Source organism: Triplophysa dalaica, chromosome 17 (assembly GCF_015846415.1).
Source record: "Triplophysa dalaica isolate WHDGS20190420 chromosome 17, ASM1584641v1, whole genome shotgun sequence".
NCBI classification, from domain to species: Eukaryota; Metazoa; Chordata; class Actinopteri; order Cypriniformes; family Nemacheilidae; genus Triplophysa; species Triplophysa dalaica.
In genome coordinates this window covers 4,880,214-4,896,317 of record NC_079558.1, presented here as the reverse complement: position 1 = coordinate 4,896,317, position 16,104 = coordinate 4,880,214, and the positions used below count along the sequence as shown (strand labels likewise).

At 37.5% G+C, this 16,104-nt stretch overlaps 3 protein-coding genes across 7 annotated transcripts; 1 reads left to right on the top strand and 2 right to left on the bottom strand.

Annotated features, from left to right (window-relative positions):
• Positions 1-842: 842 nt before the first annotated feature.
• plekhs1.4 (pleckstrin homology domain containing S1, tandem duplicate 4) lies at positions 843-5,070 on the bottom strand. 5 transcript variants are annotated; one of them, XM_056771692.1, is made up of 9 exons: positions 5,007-5,070; positions 4,240-4,273; positions 3,437-3,507; positions 3,248-3,363; positions 3,028-3,162; positions 1,984-2,059; positions 1,841-1,900; positions 1,265-1,375; positions 843-1,172 (listed from the first exon to the last, which is right to left on the bottom strand). In XM_056771692.1, the coding sequence occupies exons 2-9, from the start codon at positions 4,244-4,246 to the stop codon at positions 1,167-1,169; spliced, it is 582 nt and encodes a 193-aa protein (XP_056627670.1). In that variant the 5' UTR covers positions 4,247-4,273; positions 5,007-5,070; the 3' UTR covers positions 843-1,166. The 5 variants fall into 5 exon arrangements, with proteins under 5 accessions (XP_056627670.1, XP_056627671.1, XP_056627672.1 ...); XM_056771693.1 differs by having other exon boundaries at positions 1,265-1,372; XM_056771694.1 differs by having other exon boundaries at positions 843-1,375; positions 1,739-1,900.
• A 1,544-nt stretch (positions 5,071-6,614) lies between these two features.
• si:ch211-28p3.4 (E3 ubiquitin-protein ligase TRIM39) lies at positions 6,615-8,507 on the top strand. The gene is made up of 6 exons (XM_056772012.1): positions 6,615-6,871; positions 6,949-7,044; positions 7,178-7,399; positions 7,483-7,502; positions 7,625-7,767; positions 7,930-8,507. The coding sequence occupies exons 1-6, from the start codon at positions 6,854-6,856 to the stop codon at positions 8,505-8,507; spliced, it is 1,077 nt and encodes a 358-aa protein (XP_056627990.1). The 5' UTR covers positions 6,615-6,853.
• A 1,123-nt stretch (positions 8,508-9,630) lies between these two features.
• On the bottom strand, positions 9,631-16,035 carry casp7 (caspase 7, apoptosis-related cysteine peptidase). Its single transcript, XM_056771566.1, has 7 exons — positions 15,903-16,035; positions 15,047-15,169; positions 12,906-13,054; positions 12,677-12,805; positions 11,869-12,044; positions 11,533-11,671; positions 9,631-11,212 (listed from the first exon to the last, which is right to left on the bottom strand). The coding sequence occupies exons 2-7, from the start codon at positions 15,166-15,168 to the stop codon at positions 10,986-10,988; spliced, it is 942 nt and encodes a 313-aa protein (XP_056627544.1). The 5' UTR covers position 15,169; positions 15,903-16,035; the 3' UTR covers positions 9,631-10,985.
• Between the last annotated feature and the right edge of the window lie 69 nt (positions 16,036-16,104).

Below are 16,104 nucleotides of genomic sequence, written 5' to 3'. Positions count from 1 at the left end.
AGGTAGCCACACATCTTACACTTAAGATGTGTGATAGAGGAGCTCAATACTCAATGTCTTTCAAAAATGGATCATAAAAAATTGTATTCTGTACTATGGGGAGGTGAGGGATTCCACATTCCTTCACCTCCCTATGTGCTTGCAAAAATGTTTTCCATTTCGCATTTAAGAACAAATCGCATGGCTTATTCCTGGCATAAAATACATGCAACTTCCTTTGCCTGATTTATTTGGTCTTAGTGCAGAATATGAGGAAACACATTCCGCATATAGCAGTCTTTTCACTATTTGCCCCCAAAAAAATCATTCCCATAAGGTGTTATTATACAACAACATTTTAAAGATTCAGGGCATGATCCAAAGGCTACCGTCACATAATAAAGAATACAAAACAATTTATTGTAAGTTCATGTCGGTCAAAACATTGACTGAGCTAAAGCATTAATCTTATTGTAATGTGTTACCAAAATAACGAAGAAGCGTATAGTTTGTTTCAAAGCATAAAAAGGTGAAAATATGAAAGGCTATTATTTGTCATCTCATAATTTTGGAAGTCATTTTTAATAGTAAAATTATTAGGAAACAGGGGTATTGCCCACGGCTACGGAGCATAAATGGGTGACTTCAACCAAGTCTATAAATCCATTTAAACAACACATTTGATATCACAATTTCAGAACAGAAGTTTATGTTAAAACAGATTGTATATTTATTATTTACATTATGCTTTCACATCACAGCAACTAACAGGACTGCACAAATGTAAAAAAAAGGCAAAAAATTGTATTTATTATATTTATTCATCTATCAATAAGTAAATCCAACCTTTGTGGTTCTTTGCTGAATATGTTTATTTGTGTAAAATCAAACATTTTGTTTACAACATTTTTATTCAAAATTCTCTAAAAATGTATGGTTTAGCACAGTGCAGCATATTATCAAAGTAAAAAACATTCTTTCTTACAGATAGAATACAAAAACAATACATTCAGTCTTTCTTTACAAACTGTTGCTCTGACCACACAGTCTGTTGTGACATACACCTCTCATAGGCAACAAAAAGTACAAAAACTCTGGAGTCCAGGATAAAACCTGAAAGTTCTTATTCAATCTGTCAATGGAGGCGATGTCGCAAACAGAATCTTCTCTACACTCTGTCTCTGCCATCAGTTCTGTCAAGTGAGCAAAAGAAGCACAAAACTAAGCGTGGATACTTGTAAGTTTGTAGTAGTTTTTGTGAAGTTTGTACTGTCTGTGTATCTACCTGATCGCTTTTGTAATCTACAGGTCTGACATAGACAGGCTCGTGGATCACAGATGATGACATTTGCATCTGATGTGTAACATATTGTGGGAATCCCCACTCAGCTTCCTGCTATAAGGAGAATTAAGATGATGTCATCATATCACCTTATTGCATCAATGCACATCTAAATTGTAACAGAGTAAAACTGTTTCTTTGAAAATATACTTGAGACTCTATTAGAAAAAAATTGGATGTAACAATATATAAATGTAAAAAAAATGCTCAGAGGGCTGCTTTAGAACAATGTAGGCACGCATTAGAAGCAGTGCTTTACAAATGAATGGAGATTCCGGTATTGTTCCCATAAGTGTTGCGGCCTACAGATCTAAGTGAGATTAACCGGTCTTGCTATCTTTCTCAAAAGGAAGCAAGAAACAAAACCCCTCACATGAACCGCATGCAATGTTTCAAAAAAATGCAAGACTGGAACACCTGATACAATCAAGGCTGCAAAACGGCATTTTTGAGAAAGTGGTCTTTATCTCCAGGAAATTCTTCATTGTTTTCAGTAGACGGTCCGTTCCATTCACACACCTGGTTATTGTCATTTGTAGATTGTGGAAGTTCACCGATATTTCTGATTGTGCCAAATTCCTGCATGACAGATATTTAGGTTATCGAAAAATACACAATTTGCGAACACTGAGAGACACATTACCTTTCATATCAAACCTTACCTTTGGATTTTGTAGTCTGTGTGGACGGTTACTTAGGGCATCAAATAAAGCTGTGAACCATTTTTCCATCTCCCAACTGCAGATATATATGTTACATTAACCATATAACTAGATGAGGTAAAAGTTTGTTAATAAACTTTATGTTGGCTTATGAAAGAGAGAGGGAGGGAGAGAGACAGAGAGAGAGATGGAGATGGAGAGAGAGACAACAACGTGGGTTATTAAGTTTCTTATAAGAACTTATAGATAGATGATAGATAGATGTGTGTTTGTATGTGATAGAATGATAAAGAAACAGAAAGAGAGTGGACCGATTTATAGAGCGAGTGTGTGTGTGTCTGTGCGTGTGAGTTTCTGTGATAGAATGCTAGAGAAACAAAAAGAGAGAAGGAGAGGTTTAAAGAAGGTGTGTGTGTACATTCACATGTGTGTGTTTGTGTGGAGGGGGAGTGAGTGTTTCTGTGTGCATGTGATAGAATGATAGAGAGTTGAGAGATTTATAAAAGGTGTCTGTGTGATAGAATTCTAAAGAAACAGAAAGAGAATGGACAGATATTTAAAGTGAGTGTTTGTGTGTCTGTGCGTGTGAGTTTCTGTGATAGAATTCTAGAGAAACGAAAAGAGGGATGGAGAGGTTTAAAGAAGGTGTGTATGTGTACATGCACATGTGTATCTTTGTGTGGAGGGGGAGTGAGTGTGTTTGTGTGTATGTGAAAGAATGATAAAGAAACAGAAAGAGAGTGGAGAGATTTATAGAGCATCTGTGTGTGTGTGTTTCTCAAGCCAATATAATAATGTATTTTGTTAACAAGGTGTGTTATCTAATCTAAATCCTTTATCTTCAGAGGGTTTTTTACATGAATGACTTTGATTCAAATAAACACGTATTGCAAATAACAGAAACACTACATGCATATTTTAACCAATAGCTGTAAACAAAGACAAATTTGAATGTCATTTTTACAAAACACAATCTTTTTCCTTTTAAAAATATTTCAATTGAAAAAAAACAACACATGGCTAACTAGAGCAAACAGGACAAACCTGTTTTCTGCGATGAGGAAGTAGTCCCGTTCTGGTACTTTCACAAACATTACACAAGAAGGGGAGCATCTGAAATTGTTCTGAATCCATTTCCACATATCGAGCATCTCAGGGTGCAAGAACATGTATGTGATCCTGAAAATGATAGACAGAAAAATGACTGTTCTATCCACACCGAACAGCAATTATTGAATTATTAAAATTCAATTATTTCACATACGCAGACAGGTTAATGTCTCCAAGTGGTTTGCCTTTCTCTGGACTTTTGTAGTAGTTGAGCTGGCATGTGTGGTTAGTGTATTTTAAGAGTACAAAATACCTGCGCTTCCATGATTTCTGCAGGAGTGAGAAATTAGCAAAATCTCTCATCAAAATTGGATAGAATTAATTTGATTTATTCCAAACTTACCATAGTCTTGAACTGATTTTCTGGGGGAGATTTGTAAAGGTATCCAGCACACATTTCCTGTCCGCCCCCATCTATGTAAAGTACATAGTCTGAGTCTGAAACTGCACACTCGTTCACTATTTCCTATATAGCACGTGCTAAATAGTCCACTATATGGTTAAGAAGTGAGCGAAAACGATTTTGGACACTGACTTAATATAACCTGCACCTGACAGTACTGTCACAGACATTTGTCATAACGCTAAGATATGTGTTCTTTTTTACCATACAGTATATGTCACGTTTTTGTATTAGTTTTTAATAAAGAGAAAGAAACAACTGTTTACCACGTTTATTTTATTACAATTAAATGACTTTTAATAATATTTACTTTGATATATTTAAAATATATTTTATAATATATTCTTGAGAATATTGTTTATTCTCAAGAAGTAGAAAATAACTGTCAACATGAGCAAAGTATAAACTCATTAAAGTATTATAAATTTTGAACATGCATTCATGTCATTAATGGTCACACGCGCTGCCTCATGGGAAATATGAGTGAGCGAGTGTACATCCGATGTCAGAATCATGCATTATGTGTAGAAAGTAGTGAACGAATACAGAAAAGGAGTTGTTCACTCCGGTATCAGATACCAAAAGGGAGGATACCCAATATAGTGCACTATATACGAGATAGGGAGCGGTTTCAGACACAGACATAGTTTGAATCTGCATGCACAGCATTGCTTGTTACTTGTTACAGTAATGAATATAATACACAAACACTAGACTGCATAGTAAAAGAAAAAAGTACCTACCTGCCATTATACAGTTGTGGTGAATAACTACCTGCTGAATGCAAACATGAGAGAAGAACAAGCCATTTATTGACAGAGCAAAACAATATGAACTATTATAAATAGCTAAGACAAGGAAACCAAAACATTAAAAAAAATTGGTTTTAATACAACAGTAAAACAGCCCCACATACTTCTTAGTTGGAATAATTTGAAATCTATTTGTCAGAGAATCAAATAATAACTACTTTTTCAACGAACACTCTGAATGTGATTACTGATGAAAATGTAAAACAGAAATTTATATAACGTGTAGACATTAGACTTTTTTGACAGCTTAAATAAGCATATTTTTGCGTGCAGATTTTATTCTGCAGTTTGCTTTACTTTACTTGTACTGCATTTTTAAGATCACGCCCATCAACCCCTGACCCGTATTTCATCAGCAGGCTGATATAGGAGCAGAGATGGGAGGGAGCAGACGGAATGGTAGCGAATGACAAAAAAACATTTACCCTCTAAAACTGTGGGAACCTCTTGTTACATTCAAAGATCACAACAATGTTAGAACCGTTTAATAGCAGTCAAACTAAATCTTAAACTAAGCATATCATACAATATTTTTTCAGGACATTTTGTCACCTCAGCTATTATTAACCCTGCTGTTGTGTTACGTCATGTAAAGCACAGAGCAAACCAGAAGGTTTCTGCAGCAACTATTAATAAACATTCTTATGCAAAAACATTATAGTGAAATAACTATTTAAATAAAAAATGAAATCCAATACCTGACATAGATGCTCCCTGCCTTTATGTGCACAAACTGTGAAGAAGACATGTGACTAAGTTTACACCTTAAGGAAGAATTAGAAATGACGTCATAAGGAAGGCGGTTTGTTATGTTGGTTCATTGTGAATGCTGCTCAATGAGAACTTAGATGTTATGTTAGAAAAACAAAGATAGAAAATTATAAAGGTGTAGTCAGCCAATGTCAAAAACAAATATAAACAGCAACAGTTTCAATCAGCATTACACAGACATTGGAATTGCTCACAATTTTTTAAAAGGATATTACTTTAGAAAATATTGACATTTATGCATTTTGCAAACGCTTTTTTCCAAAGAGACTTGCATTGCGTAATACAATACATTTGTTTCTAAGTATATGCGATCCCCGGAATCGAACCCACAACCTCAGCTTTGCAAGTGCAATGCTCCAACCACAGAGCTAAAGCAAAGGGAACGCTTGGAAATCCTTTTGTTAATTTATATAAAATGGCATTTATTTTATGAAATAACTGTTTACAATTGTGTTCAGTGTCTTGTCTGCATATTTTCTGCAGTACTATAAATAACTTGTTTGTTGTAGTTTTTTTAACTATTTTAAGTTCAGTATTATTTTCCGAGTTAGTACCTCTAAATCTCAAATAGTTTGAATTGTTATGGTTCCAAAAGATTGAAGGCAAGACCAGTTCTTTGAGCATTCCAGGTTGTCACGCTACTATAAATGTTAGTACACTATGCACGCTACACGCCAAAACAATGGTAGTACAAACAGTAATGTATTTTACGGTAAACGGCAGTGTCTGCATTGATAATGTAAGAACATTGGAATGGAATTTTATCAGAGGTATTTACTTGAATGTCACCTTGACAAAGAACTAAAATGTCAACCTGTTGCCGGGCTTAACCCGGACTATAGCTTCTGATGCATTACGCAACTTGAAAAACACACACATGAGAGAAAGCACTAGAACGTTACACTTGCTTGCAATCCTTTAATTTTCCTGTATCAATCTATCAGCCATTAAACCGCTTGGTGACATCAGTCCAATCACATAGCACCTCGTCCATTAGCACCAAACTGAACTATTATTGCTCAATGCCACTTGGCTGCTGTCCCAGTTTTTTAAGTGTATGTTGTGAGCAGGATGTGGTGAATCAGAGATCTTCTCGAAGGGTGGGACTAAAGAAAGACAAGAGGCAGCTGGAGGTTGTTCGGCACAGGCATCAATCCAAGAATTCCCACGCACACGCCATTCATAGAATTTCTATCAGTCATTATGAGAGCTAACAGGGTCATGGCTAAAGCCCATTATTGGTGCCGCTTGCACTATAAACGTTTCTGAACTATTTGGAATTTGTCCCAGTTGCGAATAAACTCTAGCAGACAAAGGATCACACAGTGACAGAAGCTTCTGTGCTTCTTTATAATTGAACATCATAACATTTGCTGTTGCGACACCTGCATCAATGCTTTCATAAGATTTTCATGTGACATAGTGATATAAATAGAGGCATTGAAGTGCAGCTTTGGCTCTCTGTTGGGTACGATGTACTTTGACTCCCGTAGGCTCAGGACAGCTCCATCAGTCCTGTAGAGTCATGCCTTGGCCTGCTCACCCCAGACAGATTTACGCATCACGGTCAAACAACGCAAATGCTTCCCATGCCACAGGAACAACAGATGGGTCATATAAGAACCACTTCACCTCCTGTCACCTCCTCTATCCTTGGCATCCTAACGGTACGGTATAAAGCCTGAAGTTGGGACCTTTGGCTAGTCAGCTGCTGGTGCGAAACGAGTGAAGGTGAAAACAAGAGAGTAAAACTTGAAGTTGAGAACTGGCAACTATGAAGAGACAAACCCAGGTAAAGATTTTTTTGTTCACAACACAATATTGTGAAATACATACCTTTATGTAACTCTATAAAACATCGCATTTAAGGACACCCCAATTAAACATCAGGAGAATCTGAAGAGACAACGAGACGTTCTGGCTTTCCGAATGAAAAAGCTGTCATCGAAACGATCAGACTTCCATGTAAGTTGGCGAACTCCCACAAACGTCTGTAAGTACAAAAATAAATGCAGTTCTGTGCTTTCTAAAGATGCTTGTGGAGACTACAACTTGTTTGATAGTTGCATATAAAGCACTACTTTCTTATTTCACACAGTCCAAGACAACCGCCCTTAAAGAGAAAGTTAAAAAGAGATATGACGAGATGAAGAGGGCTTTGGATGAGGATTTGGGAATTACACTGAGCCAGCTGGACATCGAGGCTAAAGCCGTGGAGAAAAATATAGAGGACGGCATTGAGAAGTGCTACCATCTCACCCAGGAAATCGATCAACAGCTGGTTGAACTCTCGATGCAGTTGGAGAAAGATCAAGAGAAGGTGCATGTTGGTTCATAGCTAGACTAACTCAAAAGTTTTTATCAGTCCTTCACCCATGAATCCTCTCTCTGTCTCCTTTACAGATGGCAGAGATGGAAGAAAGGTAGGGATGGTTGCAGAAATTGTATATTTATGTGAAGCCCATGATGGGTTTAGTGTCACTATAATATTCATAGTTTTTCAGAGATGAAATGTGTCCACGTCTATGTGTTTCATTGTCAACAGGATAAAAGAGACCCTGAATACGACTGATCCGGAGTTCATACAGATGGATAAGTTTAAGAATGAACAGCTCCTCAGCTTAACACTTAACCTGTTGTTGTTCATACGCTCTCAGGTTCCTGTCACTAAGAAACTCTTCCAAAGCTGTGAGGATCAAATTGAACAACTAAATTAAATCCATACTTTAAAAATACAAAAATTAAGTGAAATTCTGTTAGAATGTTCAGTAGATACTTTGTTTGCATAGTATTAGTGTGCAATTCTTGGAATGTTAGTCCATGATCTATTTTTATATATTTTTCTTTCAGATGCCCAAGAAGTCGTTCTGGATACTGACTCCGCTCACCCGAAACTTGTTATTTCCCCTGAGGGCGACTCAGTCAGTTACACAGAAACCTGGCAAGATGTTGCTGAAACCCCTTCTCGCTTTGACACCACCCTTAATGTAATTAGCCGAAAGGGATTCAAGGATGTTCGCAACTACTGGGAGGTACAAGTCGCTGGTAAGACATACTGGGAGCTGGGACTCACGTACCCCAACATCCCCAGGAATGGAAAAGAGGAGGACTGCTGGTTAGGTCGGGGCCCGACGTCATGGTGTGTTGAGTTTTTCAATGGTGACTACACAGCCTGGCACAACGGTGTTCCCCATGAGCTCACCCACGCAAGCGGGAGAACCTTTCAGCGTATTGGCATCTTTTCAAGCTTGGAAGGAGGTTTGATTAGTTTCTTAGGGGCGGACACCATGACACCCCTTTACAGCTTTTGTGCTGGAACCTTCACGGATTCCCTCTTCCAAGCTGTCTGCCCTGGTCATGACAACCAGGGGACGAACCGAAACCCACTGTTGATTTGTGACGCTTCGAGATCCTGCCCTATCTTTTGATGTACATCCAGTGAATCAGGCTTGAATTTGAAGAGGTTGATGTTATGGAAGCACATTTACATTTGCTTAATTTAAGTTTGATTGGTATTTATTTCAAGATATGATTTGCTAAAACGAATCTGTGCTGATTTAACAATACATTTTACAACATACTTTTTTCCATGTACAGCTCATCAAACATATGTTTAATAAAAAAATTAAATGATAAAATAAGGCTTGCAAATGAATTTATTTGAAGTTAAGCAACTTAATACAGTATTGAGTTAACACAATGTAAACTCTTCCAGCCTATTTGTGCCAAACAAATTGCCTTTTGCCATATGCTTCATAAAGTTTAAAAAATAAAATCTTTAAGCATAATCTGTAAAACAATTTGAAATAAAAACAAACATCGTTGTCCATTTCTAAACAAGTTGGAACACACCCTTTAGCATAGTTAATATAATATATGCAGAGAGAGAAGACAACTTTGTCTGTCCTGCAGGTTGGCAGATCCTGTGTTTTATGGATGAACATACTATTGTGAAAACTAGAGAAACTGTAACGACAAACAGAAGAACAAAACCAAACTCAGACTTTGCATTAAGGTTGAAACAGAACACCTGCTTGACTAAAATGTGTGGGTGATAATAGGTCACAAGTAATAAAATTGCCGTCTCTGTAGATTACAGATGGAGTCAAAGCAAAACTTCAGTAAACACCTCATGACAATGTAAACGCTATGTGTGCTCAAAACTGTACCCTGAATGCAAAGTAACATGTGAGGGTTAAATGAATAGCTTTTAAAAACAGGCACCTGTCAGCAGTAGGTCCCTATGTGCCTCTCCATTTCTTTTCATGCCCTGTGAAAAGCATTCTAGACTAAAAAGCCAAACCAAAATGCTACGAAACTGACAATTAATACTTTTAAACTCAAGTTCAGGGTTTAACTTTTTGTCAGGAATTTTTTTGTTTGTATTATTTTAGTAATTCTTGTATTAATCTTCTGAAGGGGCCCCCTGCTATATGATGAGTTCTTCTATACGTCATATTCTTATTAGTTGTGTAATGCTGCGTTCCAGACACCTCGGATTGATTGTGGATATTTCCCAACTAAATAATTTCTGAAACAGCGCACTTTAAATGTTGTTAAAAAAGTTTATTGTTCAAATGTTACTTATTATTACTTAGTATTGTGCATGTAACAAACAAGGTATGTACGCAAAGGATTTCAACTAATAGGAGTGGACACTTGCTTATTTCAACGGATTTATAGATCGATTAGATTGAATCGAACATTGAATATTACACAGCTATTTTAGAAGATAAAGTTTGAGCAATTAACAAGGAATGAACACATTCTGGAGAGATTATATAAAAATAGATGTAGGACATGAAATTTTCAACAAACACATGAATAGAGCCTTGGATGATACACTAGTGGAAGGCAAAGATTTTGGAAGTTGTATAAAAGTAAACCCTAAGGAAGATAAAAAAAACACGCAGAAAAAAATTGATAATGAAAAAAGCAGGCGCCAATAGACAGAAGTGCTGAACTGCCACAGGTATACTCAGAGGATGTAAAGGAATTGTAAACATATGAACTTTTCCTGATTGGATGTCAAAATGAAATTAAAGGTTTTATTTATGTTGATAAAGAAATCGAGAAGCAAAGCTTTAGAAATTTAAGAACACTTAAGGTGGACTTTGTAGACAGAGAAGCTCAAATAGTCACAGATCCACTTGGAGTAATTAAAAGCTTCCTAAACCAACCTCAAAGAAATCATATATAAAGGGTAATGCATAAAATACTCAAAGAGGATATTACAATGAGTAATTGTCCAAACAAAAACCAACACTTTAGAAAGACCTATTTTCTAAGCTTTGTTTGCTTGAAGAGACCGTTTAAGTCAGCATTTTGACAAAAAAAGGCAAAAAAAGGATTGAGTGTTTATGGCTCAGTGCAAGTGGAATAAAAACTGGTCATTTGAATCCAAGTCAAAATGTCTAAGAACTAATTCACAGAACTCCAAAAACGCAGATGCCTTTGAGTCATTGAAATGACTGGTGTTTTATTAAGATTTTGTTTATATCTTCTAGAGTAAAAAGGCAGCAAACTCGAACATAAAGCATCACAGAGGAAGAGCTATTCTGTGTCCATATTCCCAGCACAACGTAAAAAATTGCTTTCACACACGAACAACACAGCTTCCCTGAATGTTCTGACAGATTGGTTGAAATTCTACCATGACCAATGTGTCTTCGACGCCTTCCAGAAATGTGCACCGTTCAATTAGTCCTTTAAAATCCCGTCTAGATTTATATATAAAAAAATGTTTCAAGTATCAGACTGAGGTGTTCCTCTGTATGGCAGATCACAAAAAAAAGCATTACAATTCGGTTAATATTTACTGTAATAACAAAAATTTAAAGTCATTGGCAAGAAAATCTGTGTTCTAAGAAAAGTCTGTTGAAACACTGCACGTAAACATTGTGTACTCAGTTGAAGTAGAGTTCTTTAGTCAACATGGAGACCATGCAAGGTATTTGCTTCTTCTCACTATAACGGGGGTCTTCCGACCACGACTCGAACCTAGTGGCCACCATGTAGTTGACCCGCGTGAGGATCTGCATGATCTCAAGTTGTTTGCCAAACTCATTAAAAACGTTACAAAGGGCCTGAACAAACCAGGAGCCTTGGCCCGGATTCCTCCAGGAGTAGTAACCTGTGAGAGCAAACACAACAACATGTTACAATACAGTAAAACTACAACATAGAAGAATCCCAGAATGCATTGCGACAAGCACAGTATCCACAAGTAAGGTAAGAGTTATGCTTCTTAAAGATTTCTTTTCAATGGTAAAAAGTTGATAATGTAGTTAATTTTGGAACATGTTAACATCAAACTGAAATGAACTACAAATTGAGTCCATTGTGCTGAATGCTTTTTTGTGTTGTGTGCAGATTGAAGCTCTAAGATTATAGAATTGTGCATTTATGCATTTGTTTTATAATAAAGCACAGTGACAAAAAGTACTACATTACCTGGTACAGTGGAGTATGCAAACAGGAAGTCCGCCTCTACTGGAATCTTTTGTGTTGGATTGGCATCCGTCTCTAAAGTGTCATTGGGCGGCCCCGAGTCTGTCTGTATGCCCTCATCAAAGTCTGAACCCCGACATGCCTGTCATCAAAGACCACATCACCATGTCAACATCCACCTGGAATGTAACTCCAAAGAGAACTCCAGGTAGATTCATATATATTGCAAATGAGCATTAAAACAATAGACACCATTGTATGTAGGTGCTGCATTCTCTCCTCCACCCCTTCCATCTCCTCTCCCCTCTCATAATCCTCTTGTGGCCCTGCTCCTCTTACCTGGATAAAGAAGAGCTTGGGCTTGCCCACGAGGCTCATGCAAATGTCTCCTCTGAAGAGCGAGGTCATGGTCTTGATGGACATGGGTCCATCCGTGCCGTAAATCAGGCCCTCCTCGCCATGGCTCAGCAGAATGCAGGCGAAACAGGAGCTGTCGCTGTGGTCTTCTTCCGAGACTGAAAATATGAGAATAATGTGAGAAAGCGGAAACTTGCTTCTAGAGAGAAAACCATTGGTCCCCATTGACTATTTGTCTTTTCGTCATTTGTTTTGTGTCGATACTATAGAAGTCAAGGGTGACTAGCGGTTTTTGGTTTCTGACATTTTACAAAATATGTTCTTGTGTGTTTTGGAGGAAAAAGAAAATCAAACAGATAATTTTGAAGGTGAACTATTCCTTTAAGCAACAGCACAACAGGTTCTCAAAACAACACAGACACCGATTGAACAGTAGAGGGCAGCACAAACAATGAAAGCTAGAACAGGTGAAATACTGTAGCTACAGTACACACATAAAAAACACACATTTGAAAAATAAATCACAAAATTCTGCCTCAAGACTTTTCTAGTTTCAAATATAAACACAAAACATTTTGGGGATAGTTTTTAGCTCAACGAAAACAAAATGTCATGATACAATCCTTTAACCGTCAAGCAGGCCAACCCCATTCCACAAAGTTTCCATGAAATGGTTTTAGACTTTTAGGTTGTTTCGATGATTTACTTGCAGTCCTTTCTTAATATTCAACTGCTAGGAAAATTTGTATTTGTAAATCAGAAGTCCAATTTTAATCCTTTGACCACTCACCCTGTTTAAGGAGTTGTTCCATATTCTTACAGGTCTGATCATTGTAGATGACAACATCAAAACCCAAGCTTTTAAAGCACTTGAACAGCTCTCCTGCATCCCGATCTGTGCCGTTGCGTACATTCATCCCTTAAACAGAGCACACAGCGGTGTCCAGTTTAGTAACGTAATGATTTCATACATTTTCACTATTCCATCAAACCATCAGCTTTTCTCTATAAATATGCACCTGTGTCCTTAGCAAAGTTCTTGTTGTTGATGATGATGCACTTGCCCATGCGCCGGTGGCTCATCTTATACTGGAATGTCGGTGAAACAATCCTGTAATGGCTTTCATCAGATTCCCCTTTCTCATGCGACTTGCCATCCTGCTTTTTACTAAGTGACAGAGAAAGACAGTTAACTCATCTGCTACGTGACATCTCTGGTTAAAACTGTGGCATTGAGTCATAAATACCACAATTATCAAATTCAAACCACAAATATATAGCAATCTTACTAAAAAACGAAACCCTGATACTCAATTAAAAAGAAGATTAGATATCAAACCAATAAATCCCGTTATCAATCAAAATATAACCTGTTATAAGCCTACACCCTCTCCCCAAGAGATAATATTTCACATGCCTGAGGGAAAATTCTCACAGACGTCTCATATCTCCATTGTCAAATTTTCAAGTGATCCATCCTGTTTGGGAACGCCATAGTGGCCACTGGATGTCGAACATGTGCCTGTATTCCAGAAGTGCTTACTCAACACGTTACCCAACCACAACAATGGGTCCCTCTCTATACACACACTCTCTCTCTTAAACACACTGGAGCGAATCACTGTTTCACAGATGTCCCATGTGATCTAGGGCAGAAGGCTAACAGAGCCTCCCCGCTTTACACCCTGGTCCCTCCCTAGCTCATACCCCATCCTAGAGCTCTCCTACCTGGGCTCTTCATTTAAAGGTACGCCACTCTGCATTGAAACGTGTTGCTCGTCTCTATCTCGGCTGAATTTGTTCCAAACTCGGCCTCTTTGGGTGGATTTTATCTTCGTCGTGTGGTGTGATGTGTGCTAGGATCCTGGATGAAGAGTAGACTGGTGGCTCCGCTTGGCAGGGGTGGTGCACGCTACCTGAGTCAGCACCCACGTCAACCCCCAGAGCTTTCGAAAGACCTATTCATACCCCTCAACTAGGGTCATGCAGGGCATTGACAAACCTCTACTGTCAAACATACAATGAAGACCAGGCCCACGTAACACATCCATGAAGTTACACAGAGCATACATTGCTACACAATGGTGGTAAATAAACAGCTTAGCTATCAGTTTAAATATGAAGAAAAGTGACGTTACAAATGGTAAACGTCCCATAGCAATGATCCTACAAAAAGCACTGAGTACATAAAGAACCAGTTCCCGGCGTGATAAGTCTATAATTCACTTAGCTACACCTTGCCTTGACATTTACAAAACATCGTGTGGCGCCACCTAGAGTAGGACTTCATGTTTGAGGAATTGCATCTTCAAAGTAATGATGGCCACAAAAGTTGCCTTTTGGTAATAGTTTTCTATACGAAGCAGATTAGTTCTACTTCACCTCTTTAAATGTGTTAAGTTACAGAATATTTTCCTTTGTAGACCAGTGGACTTGTCACCACAAATGGACCAGATTGCGGATCAAAGTCTTATTTAAAATCAAAGTCTTAAAAGGACAGTTAACTCAACAATAAACATTTTGTAATCATTTACTCATCCTTGAGTTGATATATATTTCTGTATACATTTCTTTGTTCTGTTCTGGGACACTTTTGACTACCATTGTCATTTTTCCTACATTGGCAGTCAATAGGCCTATTTCACAAAATGGCGACAGAGACCGGAAGTAGGGGAAAACTGTTTCCGGCGGCACTGCTTCCACAGCATTCATTCAGCTTGTTTTCTCACAGGCATTCATTATATTTACCAAAAGTACAATATGATTTATCCATGGTTTACTGGGAGATGTAAAAATAGGGAAAACTAACATTACAAAAACATTGTTTATTGAGCGATTTATTTATTATCAAGGTCTGATATATGTTAGACAAATCAGAATAGAGGGAGCGCCGCTACATGCCGTGTAAACAGAGCCAGAGCATTGACCAGACAAGTGTTTACCCTACTTCCGGTTTGTACACGTCACGCTGTGAAATTGGTCTATGATGGTCAAGATCTGTTTGGTTACGAGCATTCTTCCAACTATCTTTCTCTGTGATCATCAGATCAAAGAAATGTATCCAGATTTGGAGCAGCTCGAGGGCGAGTAAATGATGACAGATTTTATTATTGGGTGAACTCTCCCTTTGAGGTGTTTCTAAAACTTCACTTAATCTTACCTGCCAAACAGGAAAAATCTCCCTTTCCTGTCAGGTTTCGCATCAGTTACATCTCCTTCCCCATTAATCTCTTGTTCCTCTTCTGTCATCTCAGTTTTAGCATCAAAAGTTTCTTTATCCATTCTAATGACAAGAATGATAATCAATATATATACAACATGCACAGAAAACAGACCCAACTCATGTTTACAACAATAACTGTACTAAATATTGTATATGCTTTCCTGTAGCTAAGTGGTAAGGTTGTGGGTTCGATCCCAGGGGATTGCATATACCTATGTAAAATGTATAGGATAAAGCAATGTAAGTCGCTTTGGATAAAAGCGTCTGCCAAATGCTTACATCTAATGTATTTTAAAATAAACTACAGCAACCTGTCATGATATATTTCTTTAGGGCCTTGTCCTTAGAACTTTTTATTACACCCCTTTGGAACCAGAACCAAACTTTTCCTTTCACTTTGTAAAACAAAGTAGTAACATTGAATATACAGTTACATTAGCCATTATTGATGCAACGGGCTGCATTATCGAGACCTGTGTAATGTATCGTAAAAGTTATAAGGATTTATGAGATCCATCTAAAGACCTCCGCGCGCTTAACTTTGTTGATGACGTAAGTTTTTATAAACGTAAGTTAAGTTACTTTGTCATTTCCCCCATTTAAGCAACCCGAACGAACTTGTTCACAAGCAAAAGCAATACATAAATAGTAACATGTATTTATGTGAACATAAAGTGCTAATATCCTTCACGCATCGGTGCGTCAATGTTACGCAAAGTTACTAAAGCTAAACAAAGTTTAGCGAATGTAGATGTTTTCAAAACATAACCAAATCTTTACAGTCATAACTTACATTTCTGTCGGACTAGCTTCTGTTGTGTGAGGTGTGGTCGATCAATATTCACTGGCTACACTGACGTTACACTATATTGAGAAAACGAAAGTAAGTTACTTAGGATCTTCCTGACTAAAGAGCGGCTTTTTACATTCGCAACGTTTTATTTAAAGAAACAGTGCCACTTAAAAGGAAACTTCATGTTTATTTATCAAATACA

What these genes read in the sequence shown, in the direction of transcription:
- casp7 (XM_056771566.1), bottom strand. Translation starts at nt 15,168, where the DNA reads ATGGATAAAGAAACTTTTGATGCTAAAACTGAGATGACAGAAGAGGAA. An exon ending in GGAACAACTCCTTAAACAGG is followed by an intron (nt 12,045 to 12,676) that starts GTGAGTGGTCAA and finishes TCATATTTTCAG; the next exon opens with TCTCGGAAGAAGACCACAGC. An exon ending in CCAAGCTCTTCTTTATCCAG is followed by an intron (nt 11,672 to 11,868) that starts GTAAGAGGAGCA and finishes CTTTGATGACAG; the next exon opens with GCATGTCGGGGTTCAGACTT.
- si:ch211-28p3.4 (XM_056772012.1), top strand. An exon ending in CGAAACGATCAGACTTCCAT is followed by an intron (nt 7,045 to 7,177) that starts GTAAGTTGGCGA and finishes TATTTCACACAG; the next exon opens with TCCAAGACAACCGCCCTTAA. An exon ending in TAAGAAACTCTTCCAAAGCT is followed by an intron (nt 7,768 to 7,929) that starts GTGAGGATCAAA and finishes TTTTTCTTTCAG; the next exon opens with ATGCCCAAGAAGTCGTTCTG.
- plekhs1.4 (XM_056771689.1), bottom strand. An exon ending in GGAGACATTAACCTGTCTGC is followed by an intron (nt 3,163 to 3,247) that starts GTATGTGAAATA and finishes TATCATTTTCAG; the next exon opens with GATCACATACATGTTCTTGC. An exon ending in ACAGACTACAAAATCCAAAG is followed by an intron (nt 1,901 to 1,983) that starts GTAAGGTTTGAT and finishes TCTGTCATGCAG; the next exon opens with GAATTTGGCACAATCAGAAA.